The sequence below is a fragment of the Ailuropoda melanoleuca genome, chromosome 12, assembly GCF_002007445.2.
Source record: "Ailuropoda melanoleuca isolate Jingjing chromosome 12, ASM200744v2, whole genome shotgun sequence".
In the NCBI taxonomy this organism is placed as follows: domain Eukaryota; kingdom Metazoa; phylum Chordata; class Mammalia; order Carnivora; family Ursidae; genus Ailuropoda; species Ailuropoda melanoleuca.
The window spans coordinates 16,956,211-16,979,997 of record NC_048229.1 but is presented as its reverse complement, the minus strand read 5'-3'; the positions used below and the strand labels follow the sequence as shown (position 1 = coordinate 16,979,997).

Genomic DNA, 23,787 nt, shown 5'->3' with positions numbered 1-23,787 from the left:
GGAGGGAAAAGCCCAGTATGCGTTGTGTCTCCCCAGGCCTGACCCTGTCCCCCCTCCTCACCCCAGGTCTGCCCTGCAGGTCCTTCACAAGGCCTGCGAAGTGGCACGAAGACACAACTACTTCCCCGGTGGCGTGGCACTCGTCTGGGCCACCTACTATGACAGCTGCATCAGCTCGGATCAGAGCTGCATCAACGAGTGGAACGCCATGCAGGACCTGGAGTCCACGCGACCCGACTCCCCGGCCCTGTTTGTGGACAAGTAAGTGCGGCGCTGCCTCGCCCACGCCGGCCAGACCCTGAGTCTGCACAAGGGCAAACCGCCCCAGTAGTCCTGGGATTGGGGGCCGCCTCTCCCAGGACCAGCATTCCAAGCAAGGGTCCCTCACCTGCTGCCCGCGGGTAGTCTGTGGCTTAGGGAAGGCTCTGTGACCACCGCCCCATTTCTGAAATTAGAGATGGATTTGGGTGTGAATGCGTTTCTGGGGAACAGCTCTAGAACTTCCGTCAGCTTCTCAAAGGAAACTGCAGCCCACGTGCTTCCCCTGCTCTTGGGCTGTGTTCTGTGGTCTGGCCTTTCCTCTCCAGGTGACCAGAGACTTAATTCCCACAGCCTTTCCCTCTGTTCTGAGGAGTATTATATATCCATTGTCCCTGGATCCCAAAACACAGCTGCATCGACACTGGCTGGGGACAGCCTGCCTTAGAGGCCACAACAGTGAATCAGGCGGCCCGTGTCATGTGGGCCACCAGCAGAGCTCATGTGGCCTGAGGCTGCACTCACTGAAAGTCTGGGTCCAGGAGAAGGAAATGGCTCCCCTGCTTCTGTCTTGGTTAGGACCCTCCTCCCCCAGAGTCGTGTGTCCCTCTGGGACTGCATTACGAGGGCCATGGACATAGAGTTCAGCCTGATTGAGGAGAGGACCGGAAGCCACGTTCTGTGAGGCCGGACTTCTGTGTCCCTTTCCCCTCCTCCCAAAAACATGCACACCAGGAACAGAGCTCTCTGAGTGCAGGCCACGTTCTGTTTAGCCCGAGAGCATCTGGTATTTCTGTTCACGCTGACCTCAGGCTCCGTGTCCTTCTGCGGCCTACTGAGTGTCCCTTCTCTTCCAGGCCAACTGAAGGGGAAAGGACTGAGCGCCTCATCAAAGCCAAGCTCCGGAGCATCATGATGAGCCAGGATCTAGAAAATGTGACCTCAAAAGAAGTAAGAGAGCTCCTCCCTTAGCAGGCCAGAGGTCACAGGTGTTCATGTGTCCTGCTGCTCGAGGCACAGCGGGGGCAGGTCTGCCACTTGGCCTTCCTTATTGGGCAGCTTCCGGACTCTCGGAGGCTCTTTTCCCTGCAGGGCTTAGCGGAGAGAGCGCCAGCCTTAGAATCCCACTCTAGCTTGGAGCCAGCCATGCTGCATACCAGCCATGGGGCCTTGAGCAAATTTCCCGATCTCCCTGAACCTGTAAGACCTTTGGTGATAATTCCACGAGACCCACGCGTTGCACCGAGACACATTTGCCTATTAGCGCCCTCTCCTCTGCCTTGTGTTTTACTGAGATACAGCAAACTCTTATTTCAGGATTATCACTTACTAGCAGGTTAGTAACCCTGGACTGCCTTCTCCGTGCCTTCGAATTTTTTTCTGGATCACTTTTTTCTTGTTTCCATTGCTTTTTGTTCAAAGAATGCAATCAATTATAGTAATAGCTTGAACTGGGTAGATAAAAGGGCTTGAAAAGGACATTTTTAAAAAGCCATATATCACCCTTTTTATCCGTTAATACACATAAAAAGTCATACTATGGGGCAGCCCTCTTGGGTCCCCTCCCTCTTTGGGAGCTTTGTGCTTTGGCTCAATAAACTTTGCTGCCCACCAAAAAAATAATAAACCTGTCATATTGTGGTGCCTTTCAGAGCAAGATGAAACTGACTTTATATGTTCACCGTGAAATATTCGATATTTAATTGTAAAAGCAGAAGTGCCTTAAACTCAATAGAAGAGATCCCGTGCAAATCAGCTTCTTCGTCTAAAATAGTAAACTTTTCCCGGTCAGACTGACTGTGACGTTACGTGCTGTGTGCGTCTCGATGCACGTGTGCTTCCTCTGGGGTAAACCCCAAAAAACCGCCAAAACAACAAACCGCCTGTTTTGAAAACAACCACAGTTTAAGTGGTGACTTGACTTCTTTGGAGGTGGACAGCTCTCGTTCTGTAGCGAATCACTTCTCCTGCCATTTTCCACTCCCACAGATCCGTAATGAATTAGAGACTCAGATGAACTGTAACTTGAAAGAATTCAAGGAATTCATAGACAACGAGATGCTCCTTATCTTGGGACAGATGGACAAGCCCTCCCTTATCTTCGACCACCTTTATCTCGTAAGAAGCACAGCGCTCGGAGGGGTCTGGTTTGGGGAACATCCGTCTACAGACCTTGATTGTTTGGAACCTCAGTTCTGGCTGTTCTGGGAACTCCAGTCTTCGACGCCCTTCCTCTGGCCTGCCCTAGCTTGCCCTTGAGCCAGATGTCTGAGATGGGGCTCCCAGCTGGGCTGTGGGGAGTTGTTGGAAGGCTCTCTGGCTAGTCCACTGGCAGCCGTTTTCAGAATCTCTCCATCCTTGGTTTTCAGTCACTAACACCGAGGCCCCATCCAGTTACCTCCAAGCGGTTTGCGGGCTCAGAACCCCCAGTAACTAAAGGGCGCATGCTTGCCAAACCCCAGAATTACGCCCAGGCATCACTGAGGTGTGAGAAACAGTAGGCAAAACAGACCGAATGCCTGAAACAGCTTCTTCCAGTCTCTCTGTCCGGGTAGCTACTCTGTGCCCTGCTCCCAGGCCCACCCAAGGGACAGGCCCCGGGAGCACCACCGGGGGTGGGTTGTGCAGGTCCTGCCCACCTCCGTCTCGTGCCTAGATGCTCTTAATGCTGTAAATCTCCATAGAAGGCAGCTGGCAAGTTCTCAGAGTTCCTGAGAGAGACTATAGAGGAGAGTGTGTTACTAAAATTAGAGAAGCAGGTACAGTGTGAGGAAAGTCAGACCCACCAGGCCAAGTTCCCACTCCCCAGCCAATGGCGGCTGTGGGACTGGTAGCGAGCCTCTTTGCCTTTCTGCTTCAGTCTGTACCATGTGGGATGATGATGAGGATTAAGTAAAAGACACTTAAAGCACAGAGTGCAGTTTCTGTAGGCACTGATAAATGGCAACCATTGTTACAGCAAAAGTCACTTCCTGGGAAAGTGGAGGAAGTGTATTTGCTGCCGAAGGCTTGAACAGTTTTGTGTTCTGCCCACGAGAACTAAGTAGTAGTTCTCCAGATGCACGTGTTGTGATAGATGCTTAGTATGTTAAATATATATATTTTATATATATATATTTAATGTATTTGTGTATATCAATTCATATATATATATATATGTTTATATTTAGTGTTTATATTAAAGCATATGTGAATGTGTGGATTTGAAGCCTGTGTCTCCAAAGCTGTCAGGCAGCTCTGGGCTCCAGTCTTCTCCCTGGGAAGTTGCTGGTTTTTCCTGGTAGAAACAACAGAAGCCAGGCCGTCTCTCCACTAGGTGGTGATCACAAGAGGATGCTCACAGATGTCGTGAGCTTTCGATATTTTTTTCAGTGTGGTTTGGTGCTTTATGTCACTTTTTCCATGAGAGATACTAAAGGAATTTTTATATTTGAGCCTCTCCCTCCAGCATGAAAATCCAGCTAGCACCCGCACTTGCCAGCTTCACTGGGCCCCCTGCAGCCCCTGCGTCCTGAGGGGTCTGCCCTCCTGGGAGAGTTTCTAGGGAGACTTGGGGCGGGGGGCTCTTTTGCTCTTCCCGACTTTATGTCATTTGCACTGCCTAAGAGCGAAGTGATAGCTTTTTCTTTGTTTTTCCCCTTCTGTGTTCCTGGTAAGCTCAGAAACGGAGGGTTCGTTTTATAACATGCTTTACAAGGCATTAAATTAAAATATGTTATGGAAGGTTCAGAAACACTAAGTAACTCCAAAGAAGAAAGTAAAAAACATTCCCAGTTTCGCAAATCTAGACGTAGTCACCGTTAACGTTTTAGAATATTTACTTTACCATCTTCTGGTTTTTTCTTTTAATGTCTATATAGCGTCTTGAAAAAAAAAAAGGAAAGGGAAGAATCATATTGTTTATATAGTTTTGCATCCTGTTTTCTTTTTTTTAATTGTTTTCATTATGTGGCGTTTCCCTCTGTCATTCCAAAGTACAATTTATTTTTAATTGCCCCATCATGTGGCTTCATCATCATTTATTTTCCTGATTTCTTCTTGTCGGACCTCTAAGTTGCTCCCAATGTTTGTCTTTGCAAATAACCGTAAATATCCTTGTGCGTAAATCTAGGTGTGAATTCTGGGTGTGTCCTCAGGGCCGCTGTTTGTATGTGGAACCACTGGTTCAGAGGGTGGGAACTTTTAAAAATACTTCCTGGAAAGGTAGACGGACTCCTGCTTTAAACTAATTGTGTGTGAAAGTGCCCTCTTCTGAGCGGGAAGCCGGAGGTCGCTGCCTCTGGTGACAGGACCCTGCTGGAGCCTTAGGAAAGGACGTGAGAGGGGGTACAGGTTTTTCCGTTACCCGAAGGCCAGGGGGCAGCCAGGGCCTTCCACGTGGGCTGATGACGCCGGGAATGCCTCGGGAACCAGCTTTGCTAGCGGCCTCTTTCTGTTCTGTCCGTCGTCTAAGGCCAAGAGTCCATGAAATAACCCTCCCCCACCCAGGGCTAGCCCACCCCGTGCATCCCCTAAGCAGCTCTGAGGCTGACATGTGACACTCACGGGGGTTTGTGTGATCTGTCCCCCAGGGCTCTGAATGGAATGCATCCAATCTGGAGGAACTGCAGGGCTCAGGGTGAGTCTGCTCCCCTCGTCTCCCCTTGTCCTTCCAGGCAGCTAAGAAACCCCCCGAGGTTGAGCCCTTAAAACTGCCTGCACCCTGTCTCCCATCTCCAGGGGCTGGGCTGATTTGCAGAGCTAAGCAGATGTGCTTCAAAATGCCACCTCCCCAATAAGTCACGGGTTCTAGATCTTCACGGGGTTTTGTGTGATGGTGTGTTTCACCAGGAACGATCCGCAGTCACTCCAGCGGCAGAGGACAGCGTGCATGCTGATAGGGCCACGAGCCCCCTCCTGGGCCCCGCTGCTAGGCACAGGTGCTGGCGGTCCTAGTGTGGACACATACACCTAGCTGTGAGGCCAGTCGGCACCTCTAGTCCCAGGACCGCTTCCGGTTCTCCCTGAGGTTATACTTTGGGGCCTGGTGGGACTCTGACAGCTAAATACTCCGTGTTGGTCAGAAACATATGCCCGTCTCAGTCTGAGAAATGTCCACCAGCAGGAATGAGAAAAAAAAATGTTTAAATCTAGACCTTCAAGAACAGATGTCTGGACATTTTTTTTTAAACAACACAGCCACAAAATCACCATTCTGTGGGTCTGACATGATGGCATTCTTGAATTACTGCATTTAAAAATCAAGACTAAACAAATCTTCAAATATATCTTTAGAACTACTGGTTAAGATGTGTTCTTTCAAAAGAAAGTTTTCTTAAAATGTAGAGTGATACCTAGATCTATGCTTTCTCTGGCTGGGAATAAATCGATGTGTAAAGGTGTTTTGTCAAGCATTTATAAGTATTCTCTTACAAAGCCTATTTGAGGTATTTTCTGACTCCTGAAATTATTTTGGTCTTCCGGGGATGTAAGGATCAAGTTTAGAGAACCTGCGTTCGAAGGCCCTCCCCACTGTGTGTTTATTTGTAGTCTGCCTTGTTTCAAGAGGGTTTAAAGCAGTTTTCAAGGACCTGAATAATGGGTGGATATATCCTACTCTTTTAGCTATTTAAAAGTGGAGACTTTGCTTTTTTTAAAGCCTCTCTATATATTCATAACAGTTACAAAGATTGAAACTTTGAGAATGTCTGAAAATGTAGTTAAGTAATACATACATCTGCTTTCCAGAATTCACATTGCTTAGCAATGCTTTTGAACTTTCTTTTTGTAATTTTTTTTACAAAGAAATTTGTTCTTTATCATAAATATGATACAGTCTCGTCTTATAGAGGGCATTTGGAAAATTAAAAAAAAAAATTACTGTTTAAGGAAAAACAAAAGTCCCTCCATAAACATACCCGCTTCATGAGTGTGTATTTAACTTTTTCTTTGCTCAGTTTTCTGTTACTTTGGTTTTTTGTAGTTCCTCATTCTGATTCTCCAAATTTGTTCTTTATTTTTTTCTCATTACAGTGTTGACTACATTTTAAATGTCACCAGAGAAATAGATAATTTTTTCCCTGGCTTATTTGCATATCATAACATCCGGGTCTATGATGAAGAGACAACAGACCTTCTTGCCCACTGGAATGAAGCGTACCATTTCATAAACAAAGCCAAGTAAGTGGGTGGAGAAGCCAAAGAAGCTGGTCCAAGGAAGTAACCAGCAGATACTGGGTGGGCAGAAATTAATGGCAGTCCCAGCCACAGACATCTCTGGTTTGTGGAGCCTTTGATGTCTGGTGGACTTCTGGTTTTAGACCACAGGACCGCTAGCACCAAAAAGGCACAGTCCTTGATCTTCTCAAGGTGGGGGCCCCAATGAGCCTATTACTCTCATCATCGATGGTGACATTGGACCCCACTTTTGACCAGTGGACATTTCTTGGGAGCTCTGTCTACAGAGTCGCTGAGCCAAAGGAGGGAGGCGGGTGGGCCAGGTCGTGTGTGGACTTTGAACCCCTTTGGGTTGCTTCCCCAGAGAAAGCTGCTCGAGCAGAGGCTGCGAGGTATGGCCCCCCTTCTACACCTGAGTTAGTGCATAGAATGGGGCAGACTGTCAGAGGTCCCCTGTGTCCTGAGCCTGTTACTGGCATCACCCCATCTTTTGTCCTCCCCTTATTCTTCTGTGGAACAACTCTGCCATACTGAAGTCCAGAAGAGAGAGAGAGAGAGAACCCTCGCGATGCTTTCGAAAGAAACCCCGTCTTTGGCTTCATACCCCTTGAGGTCAAAGCTTCTGTAACATGTCCTTACCGAATCTTAGTTTGTTTGCATTCCTGGGGGATAGAGTCCAGACCAGCAGTCCAACAAAAAAAACAAAATGCACTGACAAATGGGGATGAATTTGAAGTCTGGGGTCTAGGAAAGGAGCCCAGACCCACCTGACGAGCTAGCTGCTTCCAGTGTAAACAGGCAGGCTGGTGGGTCTACCTCCTGTACAAATAAAGCTTCCCAGGTGCAGCCCCTTCCAGCATCGTGTGCCCTTCCATTCTTAAGCCAGCGAGGTCTCGAGACACACGGCCTTGCCATTTCTGTGCAGTCAGCCCCTCCAGGGCCAGTACTGCCTCGTTACAAACGACCAATCTGCCTGCCTTCTTGCCCTCGTCCGAGTCCAGGGCACTGCCATCCTCGCTCTGGCTCCTCGACCCTCCCTGTCTGGCCAGCATCTTGCCCTCCTGAGGGCCTCGCAGCCTCCAATTAGCTGACCTGGTTTCTCTGTAGCCCCCCGGTCCCCGTCTCCCTCTGCTGTGACACCACTGTAGCTTTTGCAGATGGCCCTTTCGCTGGCCCTTTGCTTCCTGCAAAAGAGTTTCTGATCTCCCGGCCCAGCCCAGCGATCCCACTTTGTCCCTGAGGGCGGCCAGATCTGGGAGCTCTCCCTGCGAGACTTGGCAAGGCAAGGACAGATTTATCTCGATTTCCCATTGTGTGCTAATTGATTTTGCAGTGAAGTTATTTCCTTTCGAGGGTGTGTGGCCATCTGCTGCATAAATATCAGGACATGGGGGGATGCTGTGGTCTGGGCACTGAGATAACTTCAGGGTTTAAAGAAAAAAAAACCACTGGGTAAAACCTGAGAGAACGAAACTGTGGAAGTTCTTGGACTCTCTCCCCGCCTCTGCAGGAGGAACCATTCCAAGTGCCTGGTACATTGCAAAATGGGTGTCAGTCGGTCTGCTTCTACGGTCATAGCCTATGCGATGAAGGAATTTGGCTGGCCTCTGGAAAAAGCGTACAACTATGTGAAGCAGAAACGCAGCATTACACGGCCCAACGCGGGCTTCATGAGGCAGCTGTCTGAGTATGAAGGCATCTTGGACGCGAGGTGGGTGAGCGTCTGTGGGGAAGGGCTGGCAGAACCGAGTGGGCTCCCGTCCGGCCTGGCAGCGGCCTCTGCAGCTAAAATCCCGCCTCTCGGGGGGAGCCGGGCTGAGAAAAACAACTATTGTTTGGGGTTTGATTAGTGGTTTCCAGGAGGGATCTGTTTGATTTTGTTGGCACACACAGAAAGCTGTTTTGCTGCCGGAGGGAACGGTGCGTGGCTTCTGATCCAAGGCTTGACGTCATGTGCGGCGCAGGCACGTGGCCGTCCCCGTTTCCTGAGCATTCCCCGGGCCAGGCTTCGCCACATGACGAGCCGGGCCGCGTAGCGCAGGCTCGCCCATCTGCCCCAGCCCTGGTTTCCCCTTCTGAGTTTGCAGTCCAAGCCCACCTGGTAGGGCTGTTGTGGGATTTACCTGAGGACTGTGCAGGTTTACCTCTGCAGGTGCTGTGCTAGACCTGGCTTGTGGTGAATAAAACGTAGCTTTTGAAATCTCTAAGTGCCACCCAGAACCTGTCTGCCAAGGACAGGTTCTCCCCGGTGTACGAGGGAATGAGGAACTGATGCTGAAAGTTAACGTGTCCCACATCATGCAGACGAGAGAGAGCACACCCAGGTCTGCTGGCCCCCAAGGCTCTGGTGCAGGGAGGCCCATGGAGGCAGATCCCCAATGGACGCTGGGACTCCCTTTCTCCCTGGATTATTTCTGACTGGTATTATGAGGAGGCCACAGGCTCAGTCCACAGGCTTCTTGGCCAAGTGTGAGCAAGCAGGGATGCCCTGGCAGGGCAGAATGGGGTCTGCGAACCGCTCTGGACATCTCTGGAGTCCCTTTACTGTCACCCAGGGAGCAGCTGGACAGATGCCCAGGCAGGGCCCTGGGATGATGAGGAGGGGGAAGAGGTGGCTGCATCCTGCCCTCCTTTCCCTTAGCCCTTCAGACACTTGCTGCCGTCAGGGTTTGCTGCCTCCACAGCCTCACCAGGGGTCTTCAGGCTGTGGTCACAGCCACAAGGCAGTGTGACCTTGACTTGCAGCCGCATCTGGGGGCCCTCTCGGCCTTGCCTGGAATGTGCACGCGGAGCGGTCACGAGTGGTCACGGTGCTCCCGTGCGTTGCAAAACAATAGCAGGTCCTTAGTTCACACTGTCCTTTCACATCTACTTCTCTCACCATAGCCCGCACACGTGCAGGATGTTGGTACAAGTGCCCCAAGGGTCACGGAGGCATTTCATGATTTCACATTAAAATTTTCTCTCCTTTTTTTTTTTGACCCTTACATTAAAAATGTGTTCTAACTACACTACCACGGTATCATAAGACCTATTTTTAAAAGTAACCTGTCAGCTTTCTGACCTAAAAAAAAAACCAAAAAAACCCCGTGGTTTTCTCTGATCGTCTCAACTTGATGTGTGTTATGTGTTTACAGATAAATCTGTATGTGCTGTTGGCTTCGGTCCCCACCATCTCCCTACAGTAGAGGGAAGGGAGGGTTATTATTCTGTTGACAGATGGAGAGCCTTAGAGATGGGACGGGCGGTGGCGTGGCTGAGTTCACAGAATGAGGTGGGCCACCAACACCGTGATGGTACCCGAGGTCTAGACCGCCTTCGCGTGTCCGCCACATTGTCAGTGCATGGCAGAGTCACTGAACGCTTCTGCCAGGAGCCACAGGCCCTGGGCTGTCGTCTCTTGCTGGCTCACCCCCGCCCCTCCTCCGGGGACCCTCTGGGCACTGGCCCCCGATAACTTTCCTCTGCCCTTCGTCCCCCACAGCAAACAACGGCACAACAAGCTGTGGCGTCAGCAGAGCAAGACCTGCCTCCAGCAGCCTGTGGATGACCCTGCAGGGTCTGGGGACTTCTTGCCGGAAACCCTGGATGGCACGCCAGAGGCCCGGCTGCCCTGCTTGGACGATGCTGCCCAGCCCGGGTTCCCAGACAGCGGGGCCCCAGGGGGACCCACTCTCCCCTGCTGCTTCCGCCGGCTCTCAGACCCCCTCCTGCATTCCCCCAATGACGAAACCGGCAGTGTAGTCCACCTGGAGGATCTGGAGAGGGATGCTGTGTTGGAGGAAGTGGCTGAGCTGACCGAGGCACACATGCCAGCCAGACATCCCCAGGAAGCTTCCGGCCTCTGCGAGAAGGAAGTGAAGAAGAAACTGGAGTTCGGGAGCCCCAAGGTNTGCTGTGTTGGAGGAAGTGGCTGAGCTGACCGAGGCACACATGCCAGCCAGACATCCCCAGGAAGCTTCCGGACTCTGCGAGAAGGAAGTGAAGAAGAAACTGGAGTTCGGGAGCCCCAAGGTCCAGAGCGGCTCCTCGCCACAGGTGGAGGAGATGGAAGGGGAGGAGGCTCTGGGAGCAGGGCGGTGGGGGCGGCCTCTTCCCCGGCTTGATAAAGGCGGGCTCAACCGGGAGAACCTTAACAACAACAACAGCAAGAGGAGCTGTCCGGATGACTTCGAGGTAGGCAAGGGCGGCCGGCGCAGGGGCAGTGGGTGTGACCAGAGCATGGCTGCAGGGGTCTGGGAGTGCAGGTGCCTGGCTCTCATCCCTGCAGGCCTTCTCCCCCCTCCCCCATGCGCCTCATTCATGGCTCAGGCAGAGCTTCCAACTCGATCTCTTTCTTACTTACGTAAAATGTAAAACAAAACTTACCACCCAGCTTCCACATTTATCAACACAGGGCTCTTCCCATTTCATCCCCACCCCCCTTTACTTTCCCACACTCTGAATCATCTCGAACCAAACCCCAGCTGGGTCGCTTCGTTCACAGATGCTTCAGTCTATAACATAACCACGATACCACCTTTAAGAATTGGTAATAATTGCTTGGTATCATCAAATACCTGGTCTTCCAACTCATACTCTAATGCTTGACTCCGTAAGTCCCACGTGGCTCTCCTGTTTGGTGGGTTTCCGCAACAAGGTCTTGGCAAGCTGGCCCTTGCTCAGAAAATCGTTAATTCCGCCAGGCTTTCCCCTCCTCCGAGTGGCCCGGGAGCCGAGGATAGTGTTGTGAGGGGTGTGCTGTGCCGCCCGCTCCTAGGTCCCACCCTCTCTCTGTACCAGCTCTTGCCATGGCTTGAGGCCAAGGAGCTTCACTTCCCCTGGCCTCCGCACCCATCATCCGAGACAGTCGTGATTCACAAGTGAGAGCACTCAGAAATGCATTCCCATATCCAGAGGGTATTGTCTTTCATGTTCTAATACAAACGAAATGGGAAGTGAGATCTGCGACCTCCAGACCAGATGTTAATTACTCATGAATTTCTCCCACCACTCACCCTTCCCTCAAAGAGCAAATACCCATAAAGACAGATGATACTAAATGTCTGTCCGGGACAGCAGTGCATCCATCAGTCTGAAATGGCACCGGGTGGGTCATGGAAATGAAGAACATGGAGAAGCATGGGTAAGAAGGTACATGAGGGACAGCCTGCCTTTCCTGGCCAGAATTGGACTGAATGGGTGAGGTTCTCTAGGCAACAGGACCAAGAGACAAGCACTCATTCACTTGTTCCACACTTGTTTGCTAAGTACGGTGCCAGGTTGCTGAGGGGTTCAGCAGCAGGGTGACTGTGCCTTCTCTCCCCTCTGCCTGGTCAGCACCTGCTTGTCCTAAAGGTCTCAGCGGAGGTTCAGCTCCTCAGGGAAGCCTTTCCTCTGCAGAAGACTTTGAGCTCACCCCTCTCCATCCTGACGCTTGTCACTCAGTTTTCTGGTCCATGCTAGACCTTCTGAGGTCAGGGACCATGTCTTGTTTGCAGCCCCTGTGCCTGACGCAAGTCCTGACATGTGACAGGCACTCCCTAAATATGAGTTAGATGAGTGAAGTTGCTCCCACCCTGTCGCTCCTTGGGCTCTGCTCTGAAAAGTCGTCAGTCTTAAATCTCCTACCGGGGGGTGTTCTTCCACATTTTAGAATGTTAGGTTCTAAAGGTTTTAGGAGAAAACTTAGAGCTTCAGAAAAATTTCTGGGTGAAGAGTTTGGGGGTGTTCAGGTCTCACTGGTTGACCTGGAAGCTGGCCCCAGGAATCCTGAGTACGTTAGGATTTTATAGGAGATCTGGCTTCCCGCCTCCCCCACCACATACTCTCCATACGGTCCCTGCAGCCTGTAGGAATCATGGCTGGGTTTCCTTGCAGTTCTTCCAGTATTGGACCACCCTATGACTTCTTCTCTTGGGGGACCTACGTCTGTGACGCAGGATGGGATTAGGCCATGATGGTCAGGGCCATGGGCAGGGGTGGGGAGAAACATGGACCAGCAGCTCTTTGCCAAGAAGCCTTTGTTTTAGGACAGCTTGGGAATCTCACAGCTAAACCACTGTCGGGGGGGGAGAGGGTCGGCTCCCCACCTCAGCACATAGGAGCAGCCCTGTTGTCTGTCGATGGGCGTGTGAGGGAAGTGAGCTGTTGCCCTGCCCGTCGGAAGGCGCAGGTCACATTTGCCTAGAGGCAGGTGGCTTTCCTCAGAAAACAAGGCAGACATGTTCCCCATTGGTATATAAAACCCACCTCAGCCTGACTCCCTCATCCGCAACTGTGAGCACCCGTGTTTGGGTCTATACTGGAATCTTTCCAGAGCCATTTTTGCCTTTGACCAGCTCACTGTGAAGACCACAGCCAGTGGCTAGATGGTGGTTCTTTGGAGCCACGCTGTGTTCGTGCTAGAAGGGAAGAGCCCCGTTTTCAGGCTGCATACTACCCGAGCACAGATTCTTTCTGAAAGGGAAAGGAAGGGAGAGACACTCACGCGAGATGGCACAGGTGGGGTTGAGCCGGCTCTGCACCTGACGGTGCTGGCCGTGTGGCCGGAGATTTGCCCAGGATCGTAGTCACATAGCTTCTGGAAAGTTGGGCTGAGCATCCCTAACCACCGCTGTTTGTGGCCGAGTGGGTTCCGAGAGGCCTGTGTTCCTGCGCTAACTGAAGGGGGGTGCTGCCTGTCCGGTGCCTGCCCAGGCCCACTGCACGCCCTCCTCGTGTTTTGTGGCCTCTGACTCCCTGTTGTCTACTCACCATGTTCTTGTCCCCTTCCAGCACGATGCTATATTTGGGATCCTTAACAAGGTGAAGCCTTCCTACAAATCCTGTGCTGACTGTGTGTACCCTCTAGCCGGCGGGGCTCCTGAGGCCTTCAGGGAGCGGGGCGAGAACCCTGGAGCTCCCGCCATCTGTACCCAGCCAACCTTCCTGCCCCACCTCACATCTTGCCCTGTGGCCCACACGTCCAGCAGGTCCCGAGCTTTAGAGAAACTGGCCTCTGGCCCAAGCGAAAGTCCCCCGTTCCTACCACCAGCAGGCTCGAGAAGGTCAGACGTCGGTGGCTCCGGGGCTGCAGCTGCCCCAGAACTACCAGCTAGCCTTTTGGAACCTTCCAGAGAAACCCAAAAAGTCCTGCCAAAGTCCCTCCTTTTGAAGAATTCTCACTGTGATAAGAACCCTCTGAGCATGGAAGTAGCGAAGGAGGAATTGCCACCCAAGAAAGATCTGAAACCGGCCAAGGACCTGCGGCTTCTGTTCAGCAAAGAAGCCGAGAAGCCGGCAACCAGCAGCTACCTGATGCAGCACCAGGAATCCATCATTCAGCTGCAGAAGGCGGGCTTGGTCCGAAAGCACACCAAAGAACTGGAGAGGCTGAAGGGCACGCCCACAGACCCGGCGTCTCCCTGTAGGGATGGCACCACCAGCAGGCTGGAGGCCAGCATCCCCGAAGAGAACCCTGATCTGGCCCCCATCCCTCTGCCATGGCCCCCGGCTCTGCCCAGCCTCGCTGGGAGCGATGAGAAGTCAGAGGCCATCCCCCCTCCATTCGAAGGCACCCCACTCAAGAGCCCCACTCCCTTCCTCGGCCGCATGGATCACACTAGTCATTTCTCAAAAGACTTCCTCAAGACCATCTGCTACACCCCCACCTCCTCCTCCATGAGCTCCAACCTGACGCGGAGCTCCAGCAGTGACAGCATCCACAGCGTCCGGGGCAAGCCCGGGCTGGTGAAGCAGCGGACGCAGGAGATTGAGACCCGGCTCCGGCTGGCAGGCCTCACTGTCTCGTCCCCGCTGAAACGCTCACACTCTCTGGCCAAGCTTGGAAGTCTCAACTTCTCAACTGAGGACCTGTCTGGCGAGGCGGACACATCTACCCTCACCGACTCCCAGGATGCCAAGTCGAGTGAGTCTGCCTTCTTGCGTGAGCCCCAGGCAACCCCAAGGAACCCAGCTGCCACCTCTCAACCGTCAGGGAAATCTGCTTCAGAACACTTGAGAAGCCCCTCGTGGATGAGCAAAAGCTGACCCGCCTCTTGCTGTATTTGGACGTGTGTTTTCACGTGGTCCCTCCCTTCGTTTCACTGTGGGTCTTGGCCGTGATGTCTCCTAAACGATTGACATTCGAACACTCCCCACTCTTGCCGCAGAGAGGAGGAGAGGGAACAAGAATAACCCAGCACAAGAAGAAAGGGGGTGATGCCAGTCGGGTGGCCCGGGAGAGCCAGAAGCCGTCGGCCAGGAGATACAAAACTCCAATCCCCAAGTCCCGTGTTTTCAGGAAGAATCCTGTTTTTGAAAGAGCATACACAGAGATGCACACACATCCTGAATACTCCATTTGCACCGTGCGTAAGAGTGGTCGCAGTGATGGCTCCGTCACCACGGTGCACGTTCCTAGCTCATTCAGGCCCTCGCGGGGAAGCCCTTGGATGGCAATATAAGTCCTACCTCTGTTCTTGCTGTGCTTTTTATTTTTAAAATACAGTAGTGACCAAGGCTCCTTCCAGGGAATAATGCTGTGTCAGAAAAGGTTTTTCCAAAAGAGAATTTTTTTTAATTTTTTTATTTTTTGGTGGGGACCCCAAAAAGTGTTAAGACTTTTAAGTCGACTGCACCCAACACCGCTAGGTGAAGTTAGACAAGGCTGTCGAATGCTGTTGTTGTACCAGCTGTGTGGTGTGTGGAGATCATCTGTGCAGTTGAATTCCTTGTCCTGGTGTGTTGTCACGGTGGAGTGATATGTGTCTGGCCAGCACTGGGGTGAGGAGGGGGTGGGCACATGTGATGTCCTCAGTCATGCCTAATGGTGACGTGTAAGTTGCTCCCAGTCTGGGGAGAAGGACCCACGAAGCTTCACTGCGTCTCATCTGCTGCTGAACCCGATGGGGTGGGGTTGAAGCTTTGAGAGTGCTCAAATGTCTCGTGGGGGTGGTGGTTCCGAGATGTGGCTTGTCCTGCCAGGAGCCCAGGCCCTTGGGCTCATTAGGTCACAGGAGCATGTTTGGGGGGGACACGGAGCTTTAATCCGTCGTGAGCAGCTCTGCCAGTCCCTCTCCAGGGACAGCCCTGCAGCAGCTTCTCAGAGAAACGAGACCATTGAAAAGCTTCGCGATGTTTACGGTCGCCCCTTCCTTCGATGAGGGTACTGCCCCCTGTCTCTCTCTGGCTCTTCCTAGCGGTGAGGACAGAGTAGAGGAGGGGTCTGTAGTCCTGGCCTGGGCTCGGGGGGGCCCCTTTCAGAATCAGGTGAGCTGTGCCTGTCACGCTGCCACGGGCTCGAGGCATGGGTGGAGGGAGTCCGCGGGTGCTGGTCAGCAAGATGGGCTGTTAAAAGTATTTCGAAGAGAAAGAGAAAAGAGGCTTGGTAGTGAGGTAGACGGTTTCTTCTAAGGAGTCCACAAACTCTGGTATACAGACCCATGAGCTGAGAATGGCTTTTATATTTTTAAGGGGTTATTAAAAACAACAACTTAATGTGCAACCGGGACCACGTAGCCTGCAAAGCCTAAGATAACAATCGAGCCCTTTATAGAAAAGGTTTGCTGACCCTTGGTTTTATTTGACAACGCACGGCTGCCCAGGGCCCTCCAAGAAGAAACTGGCAAAGTCAGAGGCCTCCCCTGCCTCTTGGACACCTCAGGCCCAGCCCTTGCCTCCTCCCGACCCAGACCTTGCCCGCCCAGCCCCACGTGGCTCTCCTGCAGGGTGGGGGTAGCTGTGTAGGTGTGGGGTGCTGCTGGCCGAAGCTTTCTCCAAGTACAGCTTGCACTCAGCTGTCAGCCAGACTTACTCAGTGAGACTAGAAGCCTTCCGGTGCCAGCCAAGCTCGGAAAGTGGCTGAAGGAGCTGCCGTCTTGTATCTTAACAGTGGTCAGACCTGGGTCCCCAGGAGCAGCCAGAGAGCACCCGAGGCAGGGTCTTCAGGAGCAAGGGCGGACAAGGGTGGTCCACATTTCAACTAGTGGGTAGAGTTTGTGCAGAAACAGTCTCTCCAGGAACTTTTCCTCCCCAGTGCTATTTTTTTTTTAACATAATGTTATTTTATAGGAATTTGTTTTCCCACCCCTGTCCGTTGAAATCATCTTGATAAGTGATTATCTGCTTCTTCCTTAGGAAACTCTGTTGGGCTCCCCCCTGCCCCCAGCCAAAAAAACATCATTCCCAAAAAACGTACCGAGTTCAGTATGTTTTGCCAAATTAAATTTCACGTGGTGGCTCCATTTTTGTGTCAAATGGTCCTTTAGATTTGATGCTGACAGGCTTATGTTGCTCTTTTAACCGCGTCTGGTGTGTGAGACCAGTATGTTTTTGCAAACTTTAACTTTGAAATCGTAGGAGGAGGATTACAAATTTGAGTGAGTCCTCGGCTTTTGGTGACCCTTTCGTTTGCACAAGCACGGCTTGTCTATCAGCATCTACACAGCCCAGGGCCTAGGTCCCCATCATCAAAGCGAAATGGGAGCGTTCTCGATTGGGTGGATAACACTCTGGCCTGGAGGAAAGGATACAAACTTTTCTCCAAGACCTACGTCAGCAAGAGCATTCTGCCAGGCTTGGGGGCACCCTGGCAAAGACAGACGCACACTGGCCTCTGAAAAGAAAGTCTGTGCCATAAGATAATGCCGCATCTTGACCAGTGCTCCATCTGGAATCTTCGCTGATGGCGAACATGCCGAATGGGGGGGGGGCACGAGTGAGAGGCCGGGGTTTCTGCTGTGAAAGTCATTGATCCTGGTGACCACCATCTGCAGGGAATGCCCTTGTTGAAATAGAGAACGGGAGTTTTCTAGATCAGCTGGATAATCTCCCTGAGTCTTGGACTGCGTGCATGACCACCTCCCCTCTCTCTCTTTCTCTCTCTCTCACTGTAATTCATGTGGCATGCTGCAAGCTAGACTGAACTTCCCTAGATCTTCATTTTGCATTGATCCGGGGTGGCGTGGGGGGTCTTCTTCTCAAGCTTTGTTAAGTATGAGGGGGAAACTGTTTGCAGAGAGAGGAGAGACCACGCTGCCCTCTTACCATGATTCGATAATGCTGATTTTACTTTCTTTGCCTTGGGGCTACGTTAGGGTGTTGGAGCAATGGTCACTGCTGAAGAACTTCAGCACAGGGCTTCTTACTCTTGGCATTCCCTGTTTCTTTGATCTCTTCTTGGGGACCCTTGCCAACCTCTGGGTGCTGAACAGCACGCTCCTGGGTAGTGACACCCTGTCCGTCGTGCAGTGAGATCACTCACCAGCTGCTCACACGTGGCCGCACTGTCCAACCTTCCTTTCTGTTCTACCCCACCCCTCTAGCCAAAAACCATTCCAGCCCATTCTAAAACCTTTTCCTTCTTGGCTAAGCCCAGAGGATGCCACAGGGTAGAGCCAAAGGTGCAATAGAATTAGCAGCTTCAGGGCAGCCCTCTGCTTCGGCACTCTTGTCTCTCCATGCTGGCCAGCTCCCAGAAGGTTCATGACTCCCCCTGCTCCCCTGGGACTGTTTCTCCCCAGTGAGAAGAAATGCATCATTTAGGAGAGGTCATATAAGTGACCTTTACCCAAGGTATCTGAAGAAAGATGTTCTCTCTGGTGACCAGAAATGCTTTGTTCCAGAATACATTCCACACAACCCTCGTCTGGCTGGCCACCTAGCAGAGCTTCCCCCAGACCCAGGGAGGGCAACCATATGACCTCTGGCAGGAGGGCCGGGCAGGCTAAGGATCGGTGACACTTAGCACAGTGAGGGTTCGACCACTCCGCTCCCATCCCACAGGTTCTTGCCAATGCTGCATGCCAAACAGGGGTAGTTGATGGACACCCCCCCCATGCTCAGCTACTTGGTCTTTTTATTGTGTACCCTGCAGCTGAATACCTGTGTGTGTGAGTGCACTCTGCACACAGACATACGTATGCACGTACATGTACGCCACTTGAATCCGGTCATCTGGCGTGCCACTGCTCTCCCATCCGCACACATGCGAGTACGAAGTGGATCACCCTGACCCATGAGTGGGGCCGTGTGCAGCGCCACTCGGGGTAGACCCTGGACGTTGACACCGCCCCCCTTTTGTCTAGCGGTAGGTGCCCCGGCCCCGGCTTCAGTCAGTCTCTTCAACAGGAGTCTTTCCAGCCAGCCCTCCAGCCCCTCTGCTGTCCTTTGTGTTGGCCGTGCCACACAAGAAGGTGGCTGCTTCCTCCCCCTTTTCCGACACTGTAATTATTGTTTTACAATTGAGTGCCTTAATAATAGTTTACAAATACTGTGTATTTATGGGAAACTGGTAAGCTCTCACCTTCTGTGATCGGACCTTTGCCTTGTCAGTGGTGGTTGGCGTGAGGGCTGGAGCCTGCCCTTCCCCATACTTGTACTCATCTGTGCAGTTGTATGCAGGGGCGGGGGGTGCCCCCCGCAACTGTCCGAGGAGCGCTGGTGGTCCCGCAGGTGAGGCAGGCACTGGCTCACAGTGTGTCCCACAGGAGGAAGGAAAGCACAGAATCTGGTTTGCTAGCCAGCTGGGGGTGGCACCTCTCCCCTTCCCCCCATCACACAATTGTACTCTTATTTAATAGAGATGTGTTACCACCTAGGCCTCCCCGTTTTCTCCTCTTGGTGTCCTGCGCTCGCTGCAACCAAATGTGGGGACAGACACCAGCCCCCTGCAAAATCAGGAGCTCTCTAACATAAGTTCTTTGGTTTTCAGAAGCTGCCGTTGGGTTCCAGCGTGTTGCATTAAGATATCAATGATTTTTTTTATTCTATTGTTTTCTTTGTGTTTTTTTATATTATATATTTAAAAGGCAGTATCTTTTGTACTGTGAATTTGCAGTAGAAGATGCATAATGCACTTTTCTTTTTTTTTTACTTCTGTTGGTGTGTCCTGTAATAGTCTGTGTGCTTATTGTGATGAAAATAAACTTTTTCTTTATAAACGTTTGATGACCTGTGAACTCATGCAAAAGGAACCCGCTTCCTCAGTCCTTGCCAAGTCAGTCAGCGTGTCTGCATCATCCTGACAGCCAGTCTTTACTGAGCACCTACCCTGGGCTGAGCCCTGTGCTGTAAAAACCCGGACACATTCGACTGAAAAAAGAACCAAGGGAACAAATGTTAGCTCCTCTAGGAATTGTCTTGTTTTTCCACCCCCTGATTTTATTAGTAAGGAAGAACAGGCCCGCTTGTGGGTTGTATCCCCCCAAAAATCTCTCCCTGCCAGCGAGGGACTTGGACTCTGGGTGGTGTGTCTTGTTCCATGAAAGCAGAAACGTAGAGTGTGTTCGACACCACTACCTAAGCTAGTCCAGCCACACATCATGGGAGAGGAGACTGTGGAGGCTAATTATTGCTGGTGGCCAAGGCAGGAAGCCCAGGGAACCTCAGTTGCCGCACATGACAAAGGCTTATCTCATGCCCAGGTCCCAGTCCACTGCAGGTCAGGACCCTTGGAGTGGCCCTCCTCCCTTGGCCACTCACAAAACTGAGCTCCTTACGTTTTGAACCCTGTTACCTTGGTGTTCTTTGCTCTGGTTGTGCCTCAGGGTAAAGAGCACAGGGACTCACATTCACTCGTCGCTGCCTTTAGGTAGGATAAATCTATGTTTATGTTGTAGCAGGCAAGACCTAGTCGCACGGCCCCACCCCCGACTGCCGGGACCGCTGGGAGCTGTCACGTACACACATGCTTGGTGGGCGCTTCTGGCGGCCACAGGTACCTTGGCATGACCACTCAATTCCAGTGCCTGTGGCTCCAAGAAACACTTTGTGTCGTCACCCCGGCTTGCTGTGTCTGTCGCCTGGACTCACGGGAGACTGATGGATGAACCTGAATGCAAGCTGATGACTTGAGAGCAAGAATTACAACTGTCAAGCAGTTCTGAGTACTCTCACTTGCCAATTAGCACATGGAGTCCTCTAGACACATCTACATTTGAAGCCAAATTATGGTTAGGAATTGTTGATGGGGTATGAAATCAAAGCAAAAGGTTAAGGGGCGTGTGCGGGGGGTGATCCCGTGGTTAGTGCCAGCACGCTGCTGGGCAGTCCTTTCTGTAAGATGTTTTTGAAACCAAACCACAGAGGGTTATGGTTCAGGAGTCTTTGTCGTTGGCAAGGCTGGGCACACCTAAATTCTCTTCAGGCTCCAAACATGAATCAGAGCCTGGGGAACCGGCTCAGCACTCTGTTCCCGATGGATTCCCTGGGAATTCTAATGGCTAAGGACAAAAACCATCAAAATAGTGTGATGCAATGGGGCAGGCTTCCACTTTGCTAGCTACAATCACATTCCACACATGCTTCCCAGAGACAACACCCACATCCCCCTAACAGAACACGGGTGTTCCCAAAACTCGTCAGATACTCCATTTACCCAGGGCCCTAGGAGAATGTTCCCATAGTTGGCTGATTTTTACCCAGATTTCATCCTCAGAGTTAAGGATCCTGAGGTTGAGTGTGATCCCAGGTCATGCCTCCAGTGGGGGTAGTTTCGTAGAGGAGGACCCCCCCCCCACTTGTGTTGACGTCTAGAGAAGCCCCTTTAGGTGAGGTCCTGGGAGGAGACTCCAGAAGGCGGGACTTGGAGAATGACCGGCGTTTCAGAAGGATTCACTCCATGGTCTGTCGGGAAGCCCTTTCTGTAGATACCTGCCAACAGCTTCCAAAGTGAACCCCACCCAGAAGACACCACATACACATCCTGTACCCTAGCACGAGGGAGCAGATCCTACCGGCCCTTCTGTGTACCCCGCACTTTAGGTAAGGAATCCCAGAGTCCTCCAAACAGCCCTGTTGATGTGATCCGCAGCTCGCACATGAAGAGACAGGCCTGCAGAGGGCAAGCGGTCTGCCCGCGCTTACATCTGGGAAGTGGTGAAGCCGGGAGGTACTGCCTCCTTCCCACCTGAAACCTTTCCCAGAGCTGTCCCCACCCCAGAAGTAGAAAAAGCAACCTGAAAACGCCTCTTGGTCTCCCTATAGGTATCAGCAAGAAAACACAGGAGTCAGGAATGAAGTCTTCAGCCCCCAGAAAATCTGACCCACGTCGTGCTCCAAAGGACGAGACAAGGTGTGTGTGTCTCTCTCCCAAATCCTGTCCACCATTTTCTGCCCTTAAAGGGAAACTGCTCGTGCATCCTGAAGTATAGTTGTAAAGGGTCCCATTTCAGCTCAGAAGTCCTCTTTTTGTAAACTGTTCCAGCAAATAAAATGTTGGTGTTGGCAGTAGCCTCCCAGCATAGGAAAGGGTGCCTAGGGCCCTGATGCTAAGAGACAGGTTCTCCTGCAGGTGGTATGTTGGAGGTGGTGAGCTCTCTCTAGTCTGGAAGTCGGATATCAAAATAGGTTAAGAACAATGCTACCTACCTCGTGGAGCAAGAATTTGAGAATTAGCTGTTAACGTACGCAACCCCCTTTTGCCTGGTCCACCATCCATGCTGTATCATGGGGCTGTTCTTGTTGGTCCTGGNGGATATCAAAATAGGTTAAGAACAATGCTACCTACCTCGTGGAGCAAGAATTTGAGAATTAGCTAACGTACGCAACCCCCTTTTGCCTGGTCCACCATCCATGCTGTATCATGGGGCTGTTCTTGTTGGTCCTGGTGGGAGGGTTGGAGGGGATGGAGGCAGGAAGGAAGGAGCCTACACTAAGCATCGACTACCTGCAGGTGTTTCACGTATATGACCGAGTTGGTCCTCACAACAGGTTTGAACCCGTTTTGTAAACGAACAGCTGGAAACTCAGGTTAGGGAATGAGGGTCGGAGCCACTCAGCCAAAAAAGGACAAAAGTCCAGGGTGCCTGACTCCAAATTCACATGCTTTCTACCCCACCATCCTCTCCCCATAGTGAACTTAGTGCAATGCTGAGCACATAGTAGCTTCTCAATAAATATTTGACGATTGTGAGTGAGTGAATGAATGAAATATGCTCTGAAAGGGTGTCCTAGTTTCATTCACCGAGGCCTGGAAAGTTTGGGGACACCTGTGATTGCCTAAACCAAGTCCCTCTGGGGCAGGGGTGGAGCCTGCCACCTTCTGGACCCCAACAAGGGCTTGGCTCATTGGACCAAACCTTAGGTCAGCACTGGGCATTAGCGATGAATCTAAGAATGCTGAGTGTTTCAGAGTCCAGAAGCGTCTGAAAGGTCACCCAAGCCAGGTCCCTTTATAACATCCATCCATTCCGGCATTCTCCCCCTCCCCCCTTCGTGGCTCCCCTGCCATGTGCCAGGTGCTGGGGACAAAGAGGAGGCCATCTGTTTCATCCCTGAGGGTCCTGACACAAAGCCCTTCTGTAAACGACGGGAAGAAAATAGACCACCTGCTAACAGAAATGGAGTCAGACAGGTAGGATTCAAGTTTTATATTATTTCCTCCTTTTACCTATCTTCCAGCATCTCTGCAACAGAGTTCTGTTACTTTTATAATGAGAAAGGGAAGTCTAAAGATTTAATAAAAGGATGCTTTTGTATTGAGCTAAACTTTGCTGTGTATGCTCCCAGGCTCGTGGCTCTGGGAGACTCAGCACAGCGTTTTGCAGGAGGTCTTTGCTCCCCTCTGGTGAGCTGTCCCGGCCCCTGGAACAGACATAGCGCTCCCAGGCTGCCGTGGCTCACTCTCCTGCTCTGTGAGCTTCTCCGGGCTGCTCAGGCCCCCCCAGGAGCATCTGGAGGGTGGTGAGGCAGCATCCAGGGTTGGCTTCTCGGGCAGCTGCTGCACAGGACTCTGCACCAACCAGAGAGCATGAACGGGGGAGGGGGAGAGGGAGGGGGAGCCCAATGCAGGACTCCATCCCAGGACCCCGGGATCATGACCTGAGCCAAAGACAGACGCTTAACCTACTGAGCCACCCAGGCGCCCTGAAATCCCTAATAATTCCTTAACAAAGACCAGGCCTTTTCATTTTGCAGCTGAGTCCCGCAAATTATGTAGCCGGCCCTGGCAGTGTCACCCATCCAGTCAAGGGCTTTGGAGCAAGACAGGCCTGGGTTCCAGTCCCAGCTCCCTGACTTAGCTACTCTGTGCCCTGGAGCAAGTGACTTAACCTCCCTGTGACTCAGTTTCCCAAGTTAACAAAAATAACCTCAAAATATTGTGCTAAAGATTAGCTCTGGGTAGTTAGCACCAAGGACACCCACCTGAATTTTAGTGTTATTGGCTATATGAAGTACTTAGCACAGGTCGTGGCACAAAGTAGTCCTTCCATGAGCCGTTGCTGTAACAGTGGGGAAGACGGTGGTTGGACACGCACAGATCAGACCCTGCTGATGGGAACCTCTCCTCCCCACCCTGCTTCCTTAGCATCGCTCTGAAGGGCAGAGGGAAGCAAACCCAAGGCCCCTGCAGCAGGAGGAGGGGCACTCCCCTGGGACGTGCACACACATCCCCCCCATCCCTTGCCACGG

The 23,787-nt window shown here is 51.9% G+C and overlaps 1 protein-coding gene across 14 annotated transcripts in view; it reads left to right on the top strand.

Moving 5' to 3' along the window:
* SSH1 (slingshot protein phosphatase 1) overlaps positions 1 to 19,320 on the top strand; it is a 54,970-nt gene extending 35,650 nt beyond the window's left edge. For 11 of the 14 annotated variants that reach the window (XM_034638714.1, XM_034638716.1, XM_034638717.1 and 8 more), the window contains 9 exons: positions 67 to 261; positions 1,116 to 1,209; positions 2,248 to 2,376; positions 4,830 to 4,876; positions 6,271 to 6,417; positions 7,925 to 8,125; positions 9,899 to 10,304; positions 10,429 to 10,590; positions 13,171 to 19,320. In XM_034638714.1, coding sequence (XP_034494605.1) covers positions 67 to 261; positions 1,116 to 1,209; positions 2,248 to 2,376; positions 4,830 to 4,876; positions 6,271 to 6,417; positions 7,925 to 8,125; positions 9,899 to 10,304; positions 10,429 to 10,590; positions 13,171 to 14,424 — 2,635 coding nt within the window. In that variant the 3' untranslated portion in view covers positions 14,425 to 19,320. The other 3 variants (XM_034638721.1, XM_034638720.1, XM_034638712.1) reach the window with 3 other exon arrangements.
* Positions 19,321 to 23,787: the final 4,467 nt, after the last annotated feature.